The 20,966-nt window shown below is 50.3% G+C and overlaps 1 protein-coding gene across 3 annotated transcripts in view; it reads right to left on the reverse strand.

The window, feature by feature from the left end:
* Nucleotides 1-20,966, reverse strand: part of LOC102455930 (globoside alpha-1,3-N-acetylgalactosaminyltransferase 1 (FORS blood group)) — a 31,966-nt gene that overhangs the window by 3,415 nt on the left and 7,585 nt on the right. For 2 of the 3 annotated variants that reach the window (XM_025178303.3, XM_075905405.2), the window contains 5 exons: nt 18,215-18,287; nt 16,738-16,800; nt 10,562-10,612; nt 10,426-10,461; nt 5,086-5,220 (listed from right to left, as the gene is read on the reverse strand). In XM_025178303.3, coding sequence (XP_025034088.3) covers nt 5,086-5,220; nt 10,426-10,461; nt 10,562-10,612; nt 16,738-16,800; nt 18,215-18,287 — 358 coding nt within the window. Of the gene's footprint in view, nt 1-5,085; nt 5,221-10,425; nt 10,462-10,561; nt 10,613-16,737; nt 16,801-18,214; nt 18,288-20,298; nt 20,958-20,966 lie in introns of those variants that run through there. The other variant, XM_025178304.3, reaches the window with a different exon arrangement.

The following is a 20,966-nucleotide window of genomic DNA, read 5'->3' on the forward strand; positions in this document are numbered from 1 at the left end:
GCTTTGACCTTCCTGGGTCTGACCTTGGAGCAACCAGCATCTCCTTCCACACCATGAGGTTGCTTGGCTGGGACCCCTTCACCACAACACTGCAGCCAGCAGCGACTCTTGGCCACCAGGGAGAACGGAAGGTTTATTCGTCAACAGGGACACAGCACAGAATAGATCTAGTTAGCACGGAAGTCAGGAACATTCCCTAGAGTCCATCTTAGGAGGAAGGGAGGGAGGGCTCTGCCCTCCCCTAAGCCCCAGCCTCCAAGACTGAGCCATGTGCAGCTGCCTGGCCCCCCAATCTCCTCATTGTTTCTCCTCCAGCCTCTGTCCTGCTTCCAGGGCCAAGAGTCATAGGCCACATCCTGCTCCTGGGGCTCAGGTTACAAAGGGGCCAGCCTTCGCATTAGTGCTGGCAGCTGGAGCAGATTAGTGCCACACGCAGGGAAACTGAGGCACACACCGGGATCATGCAAAACAGTAAGACTCACCTAGGCTCACATACAAAACAACAAGAGAAAATTCCCACTGCGTCACAGCACCCACCACGCTAGCCTGATTAAAGCTAGCTCCAGTGTATCTACACATGCTGCAACCGCACCTCCATTGCACAGTACCTGGTGGGAGCAAAAACATCACCATTTTGATCTGCATGGGTATGGACAGTTTTTCCAGACAGAAGTGGTCTCTTCTCACATTGTCTAATGAGCACCCATGTGGTTCCAGTTTGTCAGCTGGGAGAAGTCACTGCGGGGTCATTTGACTTACACTCAAGCACCAGAACCATGTTTATTTTAAAGGCTGTGTTACGTTACATCTAATGTTCCTGGGATACTACACAGTTGGCAGGTGATGGCTGGCAAGGGAGGTTATTGCATGCCAGCGTCTATACCAATGAAACAAGCTACATTAATGCAAGCACAGCTTTGCCCACACATCTGCATCTTCATTGTAGCTTCTCAGCTTGTCAGGCACGTCTACACTACAGAGAACGATAGAAGCTGCCACAGTCGATCTTCCAGGGTTCGAATTAGTGGATCTAGTGAAGACAGCTAATTTGAAACGAGACGGGCGCTCCGGTCCATGCCGGTAGTCCTGCTTCCATGAGGAGTGAGGGAAGTCTAAGGGAGAGTGTTCTCCCGTTGGCTTCCTGCAGTGTGAACAGCGCCAAAAGCCGAGTGAAGGTGCTTCGACATTAGCTACACAATTAACGTAGCTGACATTGCGTATCTTCACTCGACCCTGTCCCATAGTGTAGCTGTACCTTCAGGAATCACACCTCTTGCCTGATGCCACAGCTACACTTTGGGCACTTCGGTGGCACAACGATAGCTTGGTAACTGTGCCACTGTAGCACCATGCTGTGGGGGCTTCCTACAGCGACAGAGGGTTTTCCATTGATGTAGATAATCCACCTCCCCAAGCAGCAGCAGCTAGGTTGATGGAAGACCTAGCCAGAGCTAGACTGTTTCAGTTGGCATGGCTACAGCGGTCAGGAGGTGTGATTCATGCCCACCTAACTTTTAACTATAGACCAAGCCGGCCTTAGTGTCTCTGTACTGGACTAGCACTGGTGTTATGCAACACAGCATGTCCAGCAGGGCCGACAGCCTCACCGGGCCCCTGGCCAAGGCAAGGGGGGGCCCTGCTTTGCACCCTGGAAGGAGCCCAGGCTGAGGAATAGGCATCCCTTAGTGCCACCCAAAGAGTACTGCGCCTCCCCCAGGCAGGCCTCAGTGCTGCCCAGAGCATGCCATGCAGCACTCCAGCAATTTAAAGGGGCCGGGGTTCCGGCTGAAACCACATTAACAGCTGGGAACTCTGGGCCCTTTTGTATCCCCGGCCCTGGGGTAACTGTCCCCATCCCCCACCTGTCGAGCAGGCCTGAGAGGCAGCAATGGACCTTTGCGGTACCGAACCTACTTGAGTTCTTGGGAGGCAGCATCGTCTAGTGATCCAGGGTCCGCCGGCAGGCCCGCCAACAGCAATTCTGGGTCCCAGGGCAGAACGAGCAATGGGCCCCCTCATGCATGCAAAAGCCACATTCGCACGACGCTGTCCGCCTGACATTTGGGTGGTGCTGCACCTCCACGGGCTGGTGCCCAGAGAGTTGCCCGCTCTGCTGCGTGGCGCACTCTTCTGGCACAGCCAGGCCTTCCACATGCCTGTCCAGCAGGGTTGCCAACTATCTAAGCATGCAAACTCAAACATGGTTGCCCTGGCCCCTTCCCTGCCCTGCTGTCCTTGAGGCCATGTCCTTGTCCCACCCCTTGTCCAAAGCCCTGCCTCCTGCTTACTCCATCCCCTCTCCCTCTGTGGCTCACTCTCCCCCACCCTCACTCACTTTCACCAGGCTGGGGCAGGCAGTTGGGGTGCAGGCTTTGGGAAGGAGTTTGGATGCAGGAGGGGGCGTGGAATGAGGGTTCTAGGAGGGACTTAAGTGCTGGCTCTGGGCTTGGGCTGTGGCAGGGGTTTGGAGAGCAGCAGGGGACCAGATGGTTGGCACTTACCTTGGGTGTCTACTAAAAGTGACCAACGCATCCCTCTGGCAACAGCTCCCAGGCAGGGCACTAGAGGGGTGTCCGCATACCATTGCCTGCAGGCACTGCCTCTCTAGCTCCCATTGGCTGCAGTTCCTGGCCAATGGGAGCTGCAGGGGCGGCACATGGAGACTCCACTTCCACCCCACCCCCTAGGGGTCATAGGTACATTCTGGCCACTAAGAGAGGGTGGGCAGGACGTCTGCCTTAGCTCCACTGTGCTGCCAGCAGCAGCCAGAGGTTCCCTGTCCCTTTTAAACTGCCCAGGCCTCTGGGTAATTGCCCCCTTTGCTCCCTCATCGGTGTGTATGCAAGCAGGTTTCGGGGGGGAGGGGGGTATGGCATTGGAAAAGCTTCAGAAAAGGGCAACAAAAATTATTAGGGGTTTGGAATGGGTCCCATATGAAGACAAATGAAAAAGACTTGCATTTTCAGCTTAGAAAAGAGGAGACTAAGAGGGGATATGATAAAGGTCTATAAAATCATGACTGGTGAGGAAAAAATGAATAAGGAAAAGCTATTTACTTATTCCCACAATATAAGAACTAGGGGACACCAAATGAAATTAATAGGCAGCAGGTTTAAAACAAACAAAAGGAAGTTTTTCTTCACTCAGCGCACAGTCAACCTGTGGAACTCCTTGCCAGAAGGCCAGGACTTTAACAAGGTTCAAAAAAGAGCTAGATAGATTCAAAAAAGAGCTAGATAGATTCATGGAGGTGAGGTCCCTCAATGGCGATTAGCCAGGATGGGTAGGAATGGTGTTCTTAGCCTGTTTGTCTGTAAATGGGTGACAGGAGAGGATTACCTGTTGTGTTCCCTCCCTCTGGGGCATCTGGTGTTGTCCAAAGTCAGTAAACAGGTACCGGGCTAGGTGGACCTTTGGTCTGACACAGTGTGGCCATTCTTAGAATCATAGAATCATAGAATAATAGGACTGGAAGGGACCTCGAGAGGTCATCGAGTCCAGCCCCCCGCCCTCAAGGCAGGATCAAGCTCCGTCTACACCATCCCTGACAGATGTCTATCTAACCTGTTCTTAAATATCTCCAGAGAGGGAGATTCCACCACCTCCCTTGGCAGTTTATTCCAATATTTGACCACCCTGACAGTTAGGAATTTTTTCCTAATGTCCAATCTAAACCTCCCCTGCTGCACTTTAAGCCCATTACTCCTTGTCCGGTCCTCAGAAACCAAGAGGAACAAATTTTCTCCTTCCTCCTTGTGACACCCTTTTAGATATTTGAAAACCGCTATCATGTCCCCCCTTAATCTTCTTTTTTCCAAACTAAACAAGCCCAGTTCATGAAGCCTGGCTTCATCGGTCATGTTCTCTAAACCTTTAATCATTCTTGTCGCTCTTCTCTGTACCCTTTCCAATTTCTCCACATCTTTCTTGAAATGTGGTGCCCAGAACTGGACACAGTACTCCAGCTGAGGCCTAACTAGTGCAGAGTAGAGCAGCAGAATGACTTCACGAGTTTTGCTTACAACACACCTGTTGATACAACCTAGAATCATATTTGCTTTTTTTGCAACAGCATCACACTGTTGACTCATATTCAACTTGTGGTCCACTATGACCCCTAGATCCCTTTCCGCCATGCTCCTTCCTAGATAGTCGCTTCCCATCTTGTATGTATGGAACTGATTGTTCCTTCCTAAGTGGAGCACTTTGCATTTCTCTTTATTAAACCTCATCCTGTTTACCTCTGACCATTTCTCTAACTTGCTAAGGTCATTTTGAATTATGTCCCTATCCTCCAAAGAAGTCGTAACCCCACCCAGTTTGGTATCATCTGCAAACTTATCATTCTTATGCCAAGCAGGGCCAGAATTAGACTTACTGGGACCCCAGGCTTCAACTTTCTGCCTGGGGCCCTGAGCCCATCCGCCCAGGACTGAAGCTGAAGCCTGAGCAATATAGCCTTGAGGGGGCTGTCTCCTAACACTGGCCCTGGCTTTTGTATGCAGAAAAGCAGTTGTGGCAAAGGTGGGCCACGGTGTTTTTATTGGACCTTGGAGGGGGGGATTCAGAACCTCTGGTTTAGTGGTTAGTGCACTTCATGAGGACTGAGGAGAGCTATGTTCTATGTCTGGCTCTGTCACTAGTCCGCTGGGTGACCTTGGACAGGACATTTCCCCACTCTATGCCTCAGTTTATCCATCTATAAAATGGGGTAATAGTGGATCAAACAAAGTCTCCTGTGACCTACTGATAAGAGCTAGGGATGTTGGTGCTTTTTCTAACTGATTCCACAGAGCTAGCGCATTTGCTACGAACAGGCCACAAGGCCCTCACCTTCAAGGGGAAACTTGAGCATGCGTAAGAGATTGTGCCTGACCCCAGATCTCTAGCCCATGCTTGTCTTCGCCCTCTTCCTTGAGCAAGTCATTTAATCCCACTGCCGCCCGCCCGTTGCTCTCACTGCCACACCCCCGCAGGACACCAAGCACTGGCAGGATCAACGCCAAAGACAACACTGGCGAGGGAGCTTTTGGAGGCGGCGAACCTTTTGCCTCATGAATCCGAGCCGTCGGGTGACTCACTCACTTGCCAATGGCGAAGGCTGTCACCCCTATGGTGAGGTTCAGTGGCTTGTAGGTGCCGTCCAGCAGTTTGGAGTCGAAAGTTCCTTCCCAAACAATGGGGGCCAGCCAGGGCGTGAGAGTCAGCACGTCCAGGCGCCTACAGGCAGAAGAGAAGGGTGGTAAACAAAACGAAACTGCCCCTTTGGCCTGGGTCCAGTGTAGCTGAGAACGAGACGCTGGCCAATGCATGTGTGAAGGCAATCGTCAACCTTTCTAGTTCCATTGGGCAGGAAACAGGCCAGTCTCCCCTCTGTTTGAATTTTCCCTCGCGGCAGCCTGGAGGCTTCACAGCTATATGATTCTCTCCAGCTGCTGCCATCACCTCGCTGCACGAGCAGTGACGCTGGACAGCCCAGAATTTTCTCCAGACTATGCCCCACAACTATTTGTGGCTGAGACTTACCAGAATCTTATGTGGCCAAGTTGTAGGACTCTGCCAGCATGCAACTATCTCCCTGCCTCCACCTTCCAGCTGAGATCCCTCACGATCACTGAGGGCATGCCAACTAGTTTCAAGGAATCCAGGAAATAGTCTAGAGGAATCCTGGGCCCAGTCTTGTTGGGGTTATGAGGGAGTGGAACAGGAGCCCTCGAGGTCAGGGAGGGCTTTGGGTAAAGGAACTGGGAGCAGGACTCAGATCCTTTGGCTAGCCCTCACTGGGGTAATATAGAAACCAGGAAAGTGGCTTAGTGACTAATTGGACCCCATGTTCGAGGCGCCTTGAGTGTTACTTTCTTGTACTGTAACTTACTAAAACTCTGTGGGGTTTTTTGGCTGGCTAGCCCTAGGACCAAAAGAAAGGGGAAGGGTCAATGAGAAATCAGGACTCAGACTCGGGAACAATGGGAGGAGGCCAATGCCCCAAGTCAGGCTGATTGACAGATGTGAGGGATGCTGCTCTTTTCTAAACATCCCAGCAGTCAGTAACTAAAGGGTTAAACCCAGGGTATCCAGGAAGTGTTGGCAGGGAGCCAGGAGAAGCAATGGAAAGAAAGTGTTGAGATTTGAATTGAAAGGGATTCTGTCTGCTGCAGTTCTTTTGTGGGAGTTGGAACCAGAAGCTAAGGGGAAAAGATTAATTAGACCAGGCAGGAATATTCATGCCTAGAAATGGACTGGACCTTGAAGTTACAGATATGTAAGTGATAGTGAATGTTTAATTAGATGTGCTTTGGTTATTTTCTGTGTTTTGTAGTTTGTTTAAATGAATGTGTATTCCACATACAGAACCAAATGTCCCCCCTCCACACTGTAACTAAAACTGAATCCCAGGGAAGCAATTCTCTGTGCTGTAATCTGTATTTTCTTAGTTGCTCTATAACACCTAGCAACCAATTATGCTTTCCCAAGTAGATCTTTTTGTTTTGTTAATAAAATCACCTTTTTTAAGACTATGATCTGATTCTTGTATTCTGGAAGGTAATAAGAGGTCTATATATGCATGCCTAAGACTATCAGCTATCAGTGATTACAGGTGGGGTTTTTTCAAACTCTCTTGTGGTAAAAGAGCTCTGGAAGAAGTTCCCAAGTGAATCTTCCTGGGTTCAAGAAGAAAGGTGTTGTTTTTTTCACTTGGGTGATGGCAGCATCCCACCCAAGCTTAGGGAATCTGTGTCCTTGAGGAGTTTAAGCAGAAGCCTATGGAAGCAAGGTATTTTTAAAAGCTCTTGCAGGCCCCACCTTCTGCAATCAAAGTCCCAGAATAGGGAACAGCCCTGACAACAGGGCAGGTAGACTAATGAGGGAATGAGGAGGCCAGGGAAGGGGAGGGATCCCAGCCTTGTATGAGCTGGATTTGTCTGGGCCTGATGGAGTGGGTCCCATTTACAGAGAGCAGGATCCAGAGCTGAGACGGAGGAGAGTCCTGCCAGTCAGAGAGAGCCAGAGACACAGCCCAGCCGCCGATCCATGCTGGGAGTGGGGCTGCAGCCACAGAGCCAGAGGAGCCAGAGAGACACCTCAGGAGCTTGAGGCAGCACAGCAGAGAGTGGAGCTGATGAGCAACCGGGGAGAGCGAGGGGACTCTAGGTAAAGACCCAGCTCAGGGGGGATTTCACCAGCCAAAAGGCCTTGAAGTCCACTGGGGAGAAGGTTCCTGCCTCCCAGAGCAAGTGTCTGACCTGCAGCATCCCTGCAGCACAGCCAGAGCCTGAGGAGGAGGCCTGGGATCTACAAGGAACAGACTGAACTGTCCTTACACCTCTGACACACTGTGTGTGAGGTCTCTGGTCCACAGAGCAGAGTGACGGGTTTTCTGGTCCCTTTTCCTATTTTCCCCCTTATTTTTTCTAAATTGTTTAATAAATTATATTTGCTTGAACTGTACGTCACCATCAGGGGGTCAGGGAAATGTCCAGACTGAAGAGAGGACCCCAGAGTGGGGACACCCAGCTCCTGCCCTAGGTGACTGCAACAAGATCAGGGATCAAACCCCCCAGGAATCCTGCGCCCAGCTTTGTTAGGGTTACAAGGACTCTGCCACACAGGGCAGTGGAAGGGGAGCTCTTCAGGTCAGGGAGGCCTCTGGGTAAAGGAAGTGGGAGTGGGGATTCATGTCCTTTTGCTAGCCCACTTCACCAGGGTACCGTGGAAGCCAGGAATGTTCCCCTCACTAGAGGGACCAATCCCCTGCTTACATATGGGAGACGAATGACATCTAAATACAATACATTCAGGAACTGATGGGGGAGAAAGAACAGAATTTGGTTCTATATGTAGAAAATACATTCATTTAAGCAAGAGCTTCTCTTTCCAGATCCCTGAGGTCTTATTTCTGGACACCCTGGGAGTAAGTTTTTCCCTTTTATCAAATGTTTCTTTCATTTCAAAGGGCTTCACTGGATCTCTCAGGGTCACTCATTCCCTATGGAATTTATATCCAGGGTAGCATGTGCAACCACTAAATAGCTCCCCCTGGGAAATATGTCACACCAAAAGCTGCTAGAAAACACAACATAATGGGCTGGATTCTCTTCTTACTTACGCCAATATAACTCCATTGACTTCACTGCAGTTACAATAGACCCTTATGTAACATGACAGTAATGGTCCTAGAAAACTGCATCGTATAGAATAGTAGAACTGGAAGGAACCTCGAGAGATCATCAAGTCTAGTCCCCTGCCCTCATGGCAGGACTAAGCACCATCTAGATCATTCCTGATAAATGTCTATCCAACTTGCTCTTAAATATTTCCAGTGATGGAGATTCCACAACCTCCCTAGGCAACTTATTCCAGTGTTTAACCACCCTGACAGTTAGGAAGTTTTCCTAATGTCCAACCTAAACTTCCTTTGCACCAATTTAAGCCCATTGCTTTTTGTTCTAGCCTCAGAAGCCAAGGAGAACAATTTTTCTCCCTCCTCTTTGCAATACCCTTTTAGATACTTGAAAACTGCTATCATGTCCCCTCTGTCTTCTCTTTTCTAAACTAAACAAGCCCAATTCTTTCAGTCTTTCCTCATAGGTCATGTTCTCTAGGCCTTTAATCATTTCTGTTGCTCTTCTTTGAACTTTCTCCACATCTTGCTTGAAAAGATAAAAACATGTTATATAAACTGAAGAGCAAATGGGAAAAATAGGGTTATATTCCCAACATGACTAAGTTGTACATGTTGGGGGCACAGGAAAGGGTGCATGGTGCTGACTCTGGGAGGGAGCTTCGGTGCGGGAGGGAGATTAGGGCAGAGGGACTGGGGCATAGGAGGAGGCTCAGGTTGTGGGATGAGGCAGCACACAGGGCCTCTGCCAGGAGCCACAGGCATGGGGAGCTGCCTGAGGTGAGCGCCCCCTGGATTCAGCATCCTGAGCCACCTCCTCCTGCCCCGAGTACCTCACGCACCGAAACTCCCTCCTATGACCATGCTCCTACGAGCACTATAAAAATAGTACACACAGCAGAAAAATGGGTCACCAACGGAAAACTGCATTATGTCGAAAACATGCTGTCTAAATGCACGTTACGTAAGAGCTGACTGTACTCGCAATTGACACCAGCGTGCCTGAGAGGAGAATTAGGCCCACCGTGTCCTGGCAAAACAGCAATGGGGATGGAAACATAGATGCATACGCACGCCTCCCCTTTGAGTTAAAATGATGGCTTATGAAGGACACTCGTTAGAGGCATCAGTGAGCAGGGGCGGATATAGGGCAGGGCGAACGCGGCGGCCGCCCTGGGCCCCGCGCTTCAGAAAGCCCCGCGCATGCGCCGTGGCAAAGGGGGGGCCCCGTGGAATTATGCTGCCCGGGGCCCTGCAAAACGGTCATCTGCCCCTGTCAGTGAGGCCACATTAGACTCACTCCAGCAAAGGTGCGGTACATGCTTAGCTCCCCGCTTGAGCCAGGGCAAGGTCAGGGACTGCATTTTTCACTCTGGTAGGCAATCGTTATGGAAACGCATTGCAAGGCTCTTTCCAAATCCTAATGATGTGCCCAAAAGGAATTGAAACTTCCCCTGTTGGGGCTTTCTACTGTTGGTCATCACCATAGCCTCTGAGCACCTAACTCGTCATTCCTAACTGGCTATCGAGGGATGATTAACAGAGAACGAGACCAAAGACACCAGCACCACAACCCTTGGGAGATAATGCATCAGCCATCCATTCACTGTCAAGAGGCTGTATTCTCTTACCCGTTACCCTGCGTGTGGAGCATGAGTATGTCTACACTAGCTCGTTAGTTCGACCTAGGTAGGCAAATGAGGGCAACCGGGGTTGCAAATGAAGCCCAGGATTTAAATATCTCGGGCTTCATTTGCATCTTCCCGGGCGCCGCCATTTTAAAATCCCCCTTAGTCCGAACTCCGTGCCTGCAGCTACACGTGGCACGGAGTAGGTAGTTCGAATTAGGATCTCTAATTCAAACTACCTGTAGACATCGTTCCATGAGGAGTAACGGTAGTAAAATTAGAGATCCTAATTCAAGCTTCCTACTCCATGCCGTGTGTAGCTGTGGGCACGGAGTTCGGACTAAGGGGGATTTAAAAATGGCAGTGCCTGGGAAGATGCAAATGAAGCCCGAGATATTTAAATCCTGGGCTTCATTTGCAACCCCGGTTGCCCTCATTTGCCTACCTAGCTTGAACTAACGAGCTAGTGTAGACATACCCACAGTGTCTTTGACTTCAACTCATAGAGTAAGGTGCTGTTCACTGCAGTTAAGGGTATTGCATCCTGACTCTTCATCTTAAAGGGTCCGATCCTCAGAGACACCAACCACCGACCCTGAATTGAAGGTCAGCGGTGCTGTGGGGGGTGGGGAATGTCACAAAAATCAGACTGTTTGGGATTGGGAGGGTACTTACTTCTGCTCCAGTGATCTTGGCTGAGGATAAACTAGCCTGCAAAGGAGAACAAACACTCACTGAATAAGAGAGGACCAGGCCTAGGGGTGAGGAAAAGCATTTCCAAGGGGATGATATTAAAAAGATGAGTGCTTACTGAGGGAAAAGCTGGACGGGCTTCTCTTCTGCATACTGTAGTTTCATGGAGCTGCACGAGAAAGAGGGAAAGGTCTGTACATTCTCCTTGAAATGAGGAGGCAAGTCAGTTTCAGGATCGGTCCTGGTACCAAATACTCCTCAAAGCACAGGCCCTGGTTGCTCCCACCCTGGCGGCGGGCTGTGTGTAATGCCTCCCTTGGTAATGCTTCAAGAGCAGTTACAGACACAATTTGTTTAAAATGGCACCTCGCTACACAACCCCCTAGGGGGTGGGATAGACTTTCAGGGAGCCCTTTAAAGTTCCTCCTGGATTCTCCGGGGGAAACAGGAGAAGGGAAGCACCTCCAGACAATAAGTCCATGGAATAGATGGTAGTAGAGATTGCCAGTGGGCGTTGCATATCAGACACAGCACAGCTTGCTCCCCATAGGGAGCGGGCTGCGCTGGCTCTGGACCCACTGGGGCACCCCCCACTTGTGCAGGAATTTTTAGCTGAGAGACGGGGTGTGTGTGTTGGGCCCGACTCACGTGCAGTCACATGCATTCCCCGGAAGCCCGCGCCGAACGCTAGCAGAAGCGCAACTCAGCAGGGCTCAGCCTTCCGCTCGTACCTGCTCGCCAGAGGACATCTGTCCTCCTTTGGGCCTTGCAGTGCATGAACAGCGACAGGTGGGCAAGTGCTGGCTTCTCCTCAGCACCAGCCGCACCATGTCCGTGTGGCAGCTCTTTGCTACTGGTGAGAACTGAAGGGGCACGAAGCACCCAGCTGAGCTCACAGATCCCAGCTGCCCTGGGCAGCTCACAAACATCCCAGCCAAATGTTACCTTCTAACGGAGGGAAGGGAAGCAAACCCAGCGAACTCTAGATTCTGATCAGTGCTGGCGCTAGCTCCGCAACGGGCAAGGGAGAGTGACCACACAAGCTGACCCTCCTTCATTTCAGTGGGCCGCAAGAGTGAACCAAGACAGTCTCCTGGGATAGGATAATTTTGCGAAGGGTGCTTGTGTGCCTAGAACGTGAACCGTAGCAGCGCTTTGACTGGAGTCCGAGGGCGCACACGGCTCTCGCAGCCCATGCTGTGAGCAGTCCCCCCACACCGCACTGCACGCGTGTGTGTCACACGGAAACCAGCAGAATCTGGCAACCCTGCGCATGTGCAGCAGTAAACACATCGTCACGTGGGCTACACAGAATCCTGAGGGGCGCCTCAGTTCACCTCGTGGTAAGGCCAGCCCTGACAGGGAGTCTGCAAGGGTACGTACGCCAGAAGGTCCGTGAGGCATGTCCAGGGCTGATCAATGCCTCTCTCCCAGGGCCTCTTATAGGCCATGGCACAGTTGTTCCACAGCAGGCAGAGGGTGCTGGGAGGGTGGGGAAGGAGCAGGGCGGGGGCGTGCTCAGGGGAAGGGGCAGAAAAGAGGTGAGGAGAGCAGGGGTGGAGCAGCAGAGGTGGGGGAAGGAGCGGAATGGGGGTGGGACAGGGAAAAACTAGAAGCCAGTTGGGCGGGGGGGAGGGAACATGAAAAAATTTAAATCAAAACCAGGCTCCTCAAGGTGCTAACATCTGAGCCCTGCAGCTCTAGGCCTCTGAGGTGCCGCAGCACAGAGCCTGCCCTGGTACTTCTGAGAAGGGCAGCGATGGCAGTTAACAGCATTGCTGCAGCCAGCATCAACCCTATTTAATAAGCAGTCCAGGGTGCTTTCCAGCATCCCTGAGTCACACAGTTCACAGCCTGCTTAGATTTCATCACCGGAAGCCCAGAGGCCCTCGGTTTGATTTCCCTCCGCCGCCAGCTGCACTAGATGGCTGTGTCTACATTGGGCCACTTATTCTGGAAAATCAGCCGCTTTTCCGGAATAAGCTGCGAGCTGTCTACACTGGCCCTTGAATTTCCGGAAAAGCAACGATGCTCTACTGTACAAAATCAGCCGCTATTCCGGAAAAACTATTCTGCTCCCACTCGGGCATAAGTCCTTATTCCGGAACACTGTTCCGGAAAAGGGCCAGTGTAGACAGCCCAGTAGTCTTTTCCGGAAAAAAGCCCCGATCGCGAAAATGGCGATCGGGGCTTTTTTCTGGAAAAGCGTGTCTACATTGGCCACAGACGCTTTTCCGGAAAAAGGGCTTTTCCGGAAAAGCAGCCGCCAATGTAGACACTCCTTTTCTGGAAAAACTGAAAACGGAATAGTATTCCGTTTCAAGCATTTCCGGAAATTCATGCCAGTGTAGACATAGCCGATGTGTTTAAAGGTAACACGGGCCACTGCTGTGCTCAGGTAGCAGGTCAGCTCCGGCTGTGGCCAGTCAGCACGGCTTGATTTCGAAGAGGCTCTTTCACACGCTCTGTGTCCCCAACTTGCTTTACGGAACCAGAGAACATGGTTATGGAGTGTTAATACCCCCCCACCCCACACACAAATCCCAAACCCACCATGGAGAGGGAAAGAGAGAGATGAGGAATTACAGGAGAGGGGACTGCAGAGCGGTTGTATGCTGCTCGCTGAGCCTTTATTCAGCTGGGAGCACCACACCTTTTAAAGAAAAACCAGGGGAGAGAGCTATTTGTTCAGTTGGCACAGATCCCGGTATAAAATGGCTTTCAGAGGTGTATGCATCTTAATGGGCAGCGGATGTTCCAAGCTGGGGATACTAAGAAGCAAGTGGAAATGTCTAGATCAGGGGTGGGGAACCTCAGGCCTGGGGGCTGGATGCAGCCCTGGATCCAGCCCCCAAGGCTCAGGGCTCTCCGCCCCCAGCATTGGGGAGCCCATGCTGGCAGCTCCATACCCCTGTGGGGCTGGAGCACACAAAATCTACTAGCCTGGGCCCCCCAAAGCTCTGGTGTGTGAGGGGAATGTGGGGAGTGTCTCCTTCTCAGTCAGGGACCATGATAGTGAGGGTTTTGGTTGGTTGGTTTGTTTTTTTTGCTTTTGATTTGTGTGGGGCCCCCGGCTGAGTTTTCTGTGGGTCAGTGGCCCCTGACCCAAAAAAGATTCCCTGCTCCCGGTCTAGATCAGCGGTTCTCAAAGTTTAGCAACCTGAGGAAACCCAGTTTGATTTAAAACATTATAGGGACCCTCCTGCCCCTTCACTGATGCCTGGCCCTGCCCCTTCTCTGAGGCCCCACCATGCTTACTCCAGCCCCCCTCCTTGTCACTTGCTCTCACTCCACCCTCATTCAGTTTCACTGGGCTGAGGCAAAGGGTTGGGGTGCAGCAGTGTTAGAGATATGGCTGAGGGAGTGGGCTCTGGGGTGGGGGCCAGGATGAGGAATTTGAGGTGTAGGAGAAAGTTTGGGGTCCCAGCAGTGTTTACTGTGGCCCCCAGGAAGCAGCCGCCAGGTCCCTGTGACTCCTAGCTGCATGAGCAGCCAGGGAGCTGCTGCATGCTGTCCTCCTGCCTATAGGCACTGCCCCAGCATCTCCATTGGTCACGGTTCCTGGCCAATGGGAGCTGTGGAGCTGGCACTCAGGTGAAGGCAGCATGTAGAGCCTCCCAGTCCCTGGCTGTCCCATGCACCTAGCGGCTCGCAGGAACCTGGCAGCCATTTCCAGGAGCTGTGCTGATGCATTGCAGGTAGGACCCCTGCCTTAGCCCCGGGAAGGGGAGGAGTTGATTAATGGGCCCTAGAGGAACCAAAAAGGTCGATGGACATCGGTTTGAAAAAAGCTAGTCTAGATTCTTTTTCCCCTCTGCAGAAGGTTGTGCTTTCCACCTCTAAAAGTTACGGGCTCTTTAACGATAGACTGTGACGTAGGGTGGGGAATAATATTGTCAACCACCTCTGACTACAGAAGCCACTAAGGTTACTTAGATCTAAGGTCCAGATTCTCAGAGGTATTTAGGCCACTTACTGGCATTGAAATCAATGGAAATAAGAGGTCTAAATTCTTATGAGGGCCTGGGTCTAAACTCTAGGGCAAAGGTCATCTTTTAGTTCTGTGTTTGTACAGCGCCTTACACAGTGGGGTCCTGCTGCAAGACTAGAACTCCTAGGCACTACAGCAATACAGGTAATACACAGTAATTAATGATGATTATTATTTATTAACAGTCAGCAAGGAAGAGGACCAGGAATTAGGAGATCTCAGTGCTGCAGTGTAAAAATATAATAAGGAAGGCCAAAAAGGAATTTGCAGAATAGCTAGCCAAATCCCCCAAAAGTAATAGCAAAACTTTTTTCAGTACATCAGAAGCAGGAAGCCTGCTATCCAGCCAGTAGGGCCATTGGACAACTAAGAAACTAAAGGAGAACTCAAGGCCGATAAGGTCATTGTGGAGAAACTAAATGAATTTTTTACATTAGTGTTCATGGCTGAGGATACTAGAGAGATTCCCAAACCTGAGCCATTCTTTTTAGGTGGCAAATCTGAGGAAGTGTCCCAGACTGAGGTGTCATTAGAGGAGGTTTTGGAACAAACTGGTAATCTAAACAGTAACAAGTCACCGGGACCAGATGACATTCACCCAAGAGTTCTGAAAGAACACAAAATGTGACATTGTGGAACTATTAATGGTGGTTTTTACCTTATCCTTTAAATCATCTTCCATACCAAATGACTGGAAGATAGCTAATGTGATGCCAATCTTTAAAAGGGGCTCTAGAGGTGATCCTGGCAATTACAGAGTGGTAAGTCTAACGTCAATACTGGGCATATTAGTTGAAACTATAGTAAAGACCAGAATTTTCAGATATATAGATGAACATAAATTGCTGGAGGAAAAGTCAACATGGTTTCTGTCAAGGGAAATCATGCCTTACTGAACTACTAGAGTTCTTTGAGGGTGTCAACAGGCATGTGGACAATGGAGATCCAATGGATATACAGTAGGGCACTTAGATTTCCAGAAAGCCTTTGACAAGGTCCCTCACCCCTCAATAAAGGCTTTTTAGCAAAGTAAAATTATCATGGGATAAGAGGGAAGGTCCTCTCATGGATTGATAACTGGTTAGAAGATAGGAAACAAAGGGTAGGAATAAATGGTCAGTTTTCAGAATGGGGAGAGGTAACTAGCGGTGTCTGTACTGGGACCAATCCTATTCAACCTATTCATAAACGATCTAGAGAAAGGAGTAAACAGTGAGATGGCAACATTTGCAGATGATACTAAATTGCTCAAGATAATTAAGACTAAAACAGAGTGTGAAGAGCTTCAAAAGGATCTAAAAAAATAGATGACTGGGCAACAAAATGACAAATGAATAAATGTTGATAAATGTTGATAAATTAATGTTGATGAATGCAAAGTAATGCACATTGGAAAACATCCCAACTATATGTACAAAATGATGGGGACTAAATTAGCTATTACCACTCAAAAGAGAGATCTTGGGGACATTGTGGATAGTTCTCTGAAAACATCCACTCAAAAAAATCTAGTCAAAAAAGCAAACAGAATGTTAGGAATCAATAAAAAAGATATTGAGACTAAGACAGAGAATATTTTATTGTCTCTCTATAAATCCATGATACGCCCACATCTTAAATATTGTGTACAAATGTGGTCACCTCATCTTAACAAAGATATCTTAGCAATGAAAAAAGTTCAGAAAAAGGTAACAAAAATTATTAGGAGTTTGGAATGGCTGCCATCTGAAGAGAAATTAAAAAGATTGGGACTTTTCAGCTGAGAAAAGAGGAGACTAAGGGAGGATATGATAGAGATCTATAAAATCATGACTGATGTGAAGAAAGTATATAAGGAAAAGTTATTTACTTGTTCCCATAATATCAGAATCAGGGGTCACCAAACGAAATTAATAGGTAGCAAGTTTAAAACAAACAAAAGGATTTATTTCTTCATGCAACGCACAACTTGTGGAACTCCTTGCCAGGGGATGTTGTGATGACTAGGACTTTAACAGGGTTAAAGAACTATATACATTCATGGAGGATAGATCCATTGATACTTATTAACCAAGAAGGGTAAGAACAGTGTCCCTGGTCTCTGTTTGTTAGAGGCTGGGAATAGGTGACAGGGGGTGGATCATTTGATGATTGCCTGTTCTGTTCATTCCCTCTGGGGCACCTGGCATTGAAGACAGGATACTGATCTAGATGGATCTTTGGTCTGACCCAGTATGGCCATACTTATGTTATTCCCACCTCTGCCAAGACTCACTGTGTGACTTCAGGCATAATTTCAACTGTGTCTCAGACTGGATACTTACAAGATTTCTGGGCATGGAAGGTAGTATGGCAGGTAGTGGACTGGCCCATTCCAGACTACTGTCCTGTAAGCAATAGGAGAAACTATTTAAAAATTAGGAAGATGTTTTCCAGCACTTGACAGGATTTTCCAAATTTTTCCTCAGAATCCTGCACAGAGTTTAAGAGCTGTGAGGAGGTTTTTCTAGCCAGTTCTCCCACTGATGCAGAATACAGTGGTTCACCCTTCTGAAAACAGCTCTGGGCTATGGATTACTGTGGTTCAGATGTGAAAGGGCATCTGTGATGCCGATGTCAGTAGAATCCAGCTTTAAGGTAAGGGGTACGTTTTATTTACATACCAGTGTCTTACAGAACTACAAATCATTTGAATGTACAGGGATCATCACTTCACCTCAGGGGACAAATAGCCACTTGCTTTCTCTCTGCCCTCACTCAGTTTCATAGAATCATAGAATCCTAGAGCTGGAAGAGACCTCAGGAGTCATGGAGTCCAGCCCCCTGCCCAAGGCAGGACCAATCCCAACTAAATCATCCCAGCCAGGGCTTTGTCAAGCCGGGACTTGAAAACCTCTAGGGATGGAGATTCCACCCCCTCCCTAGGGAACCCATCCCAGTGCCTCACCACCCTCCTAGGGAAATAGTTTTTCCTAATATCCAACCTAGACCTCCCCCACTGTAAATTGAGACCATTGCTCCTCATTCTGCCATCCCTCACTACTGAGAACAGCTTCTCTCCGTCCTCTTTGGCACCTCCCCTCAGGGAGTTGAAGGCTGCTATCAAATCCCCCCTCACTCTTCTCTTCTGCAGACTAAATAAGCCCAAATCCCTCAGCTTCTCCTCGTAGGTCATGTGCTCCAGCCCCCTAATCATTTTGGTTGCCCTCCGCTGGACCATCTCCAATGCATCCATATCCTTTCTGGGTGGAACGAGGTGTAACGGTCGTTCGAATTAGAGAGCCTAATTCGAACTATGTACTCCATGCCGCGTGTAGCCGCGGGCACGGAGTCCGCATTAGCGGGGATTTAAAAATGGCGGCGCCCGGCAAGATGCAAATAAAGCCTGGGATATTTAAATCCTGGGCTTCATTTGCAACTTCGAATACCTACATTAACCACCCTAGTTCAAACTAGGGTGGTAGTGTAGACATACCCTAGATCTGCTGGAAATGCTTCTCCTAATGCACCCCAATGTGCCATTAGCCTTCTTGGCTACAAGGGCACACTGTTCCACCTGGCTGGGGAAGAGGATTGGGGTGTGGGGGAGGGATGGGGGGATCTGGCTGGGGCTACGGGCTCTGGGGTGGGGTACACTGCAGCCATTATAACAGGGCCAGATATATATACAAAGTACCATAAGCAATACAATATCTGGTCTTAGTCTCCCTCCAGGTGGTCTGTGACTCATGCCTAGCAGTGTTTGCCTGGGAGCTTTGCTTGAGAGGAGTCAGTATGAGTAAGGCCAGAGTAGACACTCACCAGATAAATATGGGGATGAGGATCAGGCAGAGTATGAGGACAGGTCTCACCACTTTCCAGCAAGTCATTTCTCCTAGAGTGGAGCAAAAGAGACACATTTCCAGTCCCACCAGCTCTCCGTTGGCCACAGATCAATGGTCAGGCACTGGGCCTTACATGGAGCAGAAGGAGAGACACCTGAAATGCAGCACCTTTAATCTCACGCTTCTAAATCCCCCTCGTCAAAGCCAGGAATCCCAGAGCAGCTGGACTGCATCAGACAGAGGGGCCAACTAGTCTGAAGTCCTGTCGCTGCAGCCATGTCCCCTGGAAAACCTCGGCGTGGCCACAGTGCCCTGCCTACTTCTACTGGAATAGAGGAGTTGTGGAGGGGAGTAATTTCTTCCTGATCACCGCCGCTCACAGGCTCTGTATCCCTGACTCAACCGTAATCAGCTGGAAGGTCAGGCGGCACTGCCGAGGACCAGAGGCTGCTCCGGACAATCAGTCTGCGTTACGCGGTACGTCCGTGTGCTGCCCCCTCTACTAGCCACATTCATCGCTCCTCAACATTGGTGCTGGGTTAATACAATTGGGTGGGAGGCGCCCATGGTATTGGGATCTAGACCTCAGCTGGGGTGCAAAGGGCTGACCCCCTGCCCCACGTGTGGCCCATACCAACTGGATGGAATCTGGGGGCTTGTCCTGGTTGGGTGGGTGAGTAAACCAGCCCTGCCTCCCATCCGGGATGTGGGAGAAAGGGGGACGGGACCTGAGCGAGTCCTTTGGAACACCCCCCATTTCAGAGAGGATAACTCAGGCACATGGAAGTGAACCCAGCAGGTCGTTTCCCTTTCAGGGCTTCCCCAGAAGGACTTCCACTGGGACCCCCCAGGAGCCTGCAGCCCTGGCCAGTCCCTCATTACAAACATACCCCAAAGAGCACCATGTGTGGGCACCCACAGTGTTTGGTTCCCTCTGCCCCCCTCTCCCCAGGTGGGCTCTGGCATCCCCCTCCCAGCTCCCAGGACACCCCTCTGGGGGTCTGTTCAAAAGGTCCCTGCCGTGCAGATGGCGCTACATCAAGCCACAGAGTGGGGAGTCCCCAACATGCAGCTGGGAGTGGCCGGGGGTTTGTGTGCAAGACACGAGAGAACAATGGGAGCATAATACAGGGGGACTAGAGCGTGGACATGAGGTAGGACCAGGGGCCAGAAACGGGGGGAGACCAGGACTCAGGGGACAGACGAGGTGCAGGATGCAGGGAGGGACTAACATGGGAGGGGAAACGAGGACATGGAGGCTAGAAAACAGGGCAGAGAGCAGATCACGGGGCAGAGGAGGGGATAAGACAGAGTGGGTAGATGGGGCAGGACACTAGAGAAGGTGTCTGAGGGCGGGGGAGGGGCACAAGGGGCCAGCTCAAAGTGCTTTAATGCTTAGGGTGCATCAGCAGGGTGCACACAGACAGCTCGTGCTGGGCGGGTCCCATTCCAACCTGCCAATGAATCTACAGCAACCCCCCCAGACAGCTCCCGGTCTTGCCTATGCCTAGAGCAGCCGCTGATGGGGACCGACCATGACACTACACGGTAGCTGTAGGCAGTGCTTTGATATCACCTGCCCACGCTGCCCTGGGAGCCATCCTGCCCAGGCCCATGGGGGGTGGATAAACCACTAGATGGACTCATAGAATCCGAGGGCTGGAAGAGAGCTCAGGGGGTCACCAAGTCCAAACCCCTGCTCAAAGCAGGACCAACCCCAACTAATTCACCCCAGCCAGGGTTTTGTCAAGCTGGGACTTAACCTCTAGGGATGGAGATTCCACCCCCTCCCTAGGGAACCCGTCCCAGTGCTTCCCCACCCTCGTTGGTCCAGACACCTTGGTCTTTCCCCACTTCTAAGATCATTCCTACAAGACAGAGAGCAAAAAGCTGTCGACATTCCTTTGTCATCCCACACACATTTCTCTCTGCCTCCACAACTCATCTGCGGGCGGGGGGGGGGGGGGAACTCTTGCTCAGAAATGGCCCCAATTCCCAATAAAGAAAAACAAGGTGTTTAAAATCCTAATAGGAGCCTGTTTGGCAATTCCAGACTCTTACCTGACTGCTCTGCTGGCCCCCCAGTAGGAGCAACAACAAAAAGATTTTCTCTCCAGCCCTTCTCTCCTTGCAGTTCTCTGACCCGCCTCTTTTGGCCACAGAACACTAAGTGCTACCGCATTGCAGTTTCAGATTTTGTCCCAAAGTCTTAAATAGCCTACTTGAGGATTGAGCTCACACCCCTGGCTTTAAGCAAGCCAATGCTCAAACCACTGACCTAACGGGAATAACAACTACCAGCCAAGAATAAACACTCAAACCAGGATTAATCACAGCACAAGCAGGCTTGTCTCAAGAGCAACACTTTGCAGCCTGCTCCATGCTTGAATGCCGAGCTGGGAAGTGAGGACAGCCTGGCTGCCCTGGAGAATGACACATTATATTTATCCAGGGGCTATGAGTGTAAATATTTCCCCTCTAGTCCCATTGAGCTTCTGCATGGTAGGGGCAGAGATGAGGGGGCGGAGACGCATAGCAGGCAGTCAGAACATAGGCAAAGTGCTGGGGCTACCAAGTTTGATTACACATTTTCTAGCTTGTTACAGGACTGGGGTTTGTGCTGGTTCTTCTGCAGCCAGGGAGGGAGCATGGGCTGTGTTAGAGCTGCTTAAATTATAGCTACGGGTAGGCTGATGGGGAGTGCAAGGTGAAGCAAAGACTGGGTGCCC

Source organism: Pelodiscus sinensis, chromosome 23 (assembly GCF_052426305.1).
Source record: "Pelodiscus sinensis isolate ZL-2025 chromosome 23, ASM5242630v1, whole genome shotgun sequence".
Classification (NCBI taxonomy): domain Eukaryota; kingdom Metazoa; phylum Chordata; order Testudines; family Trionychidae; genus Pelodiscus; species Pelodiscus sinensis.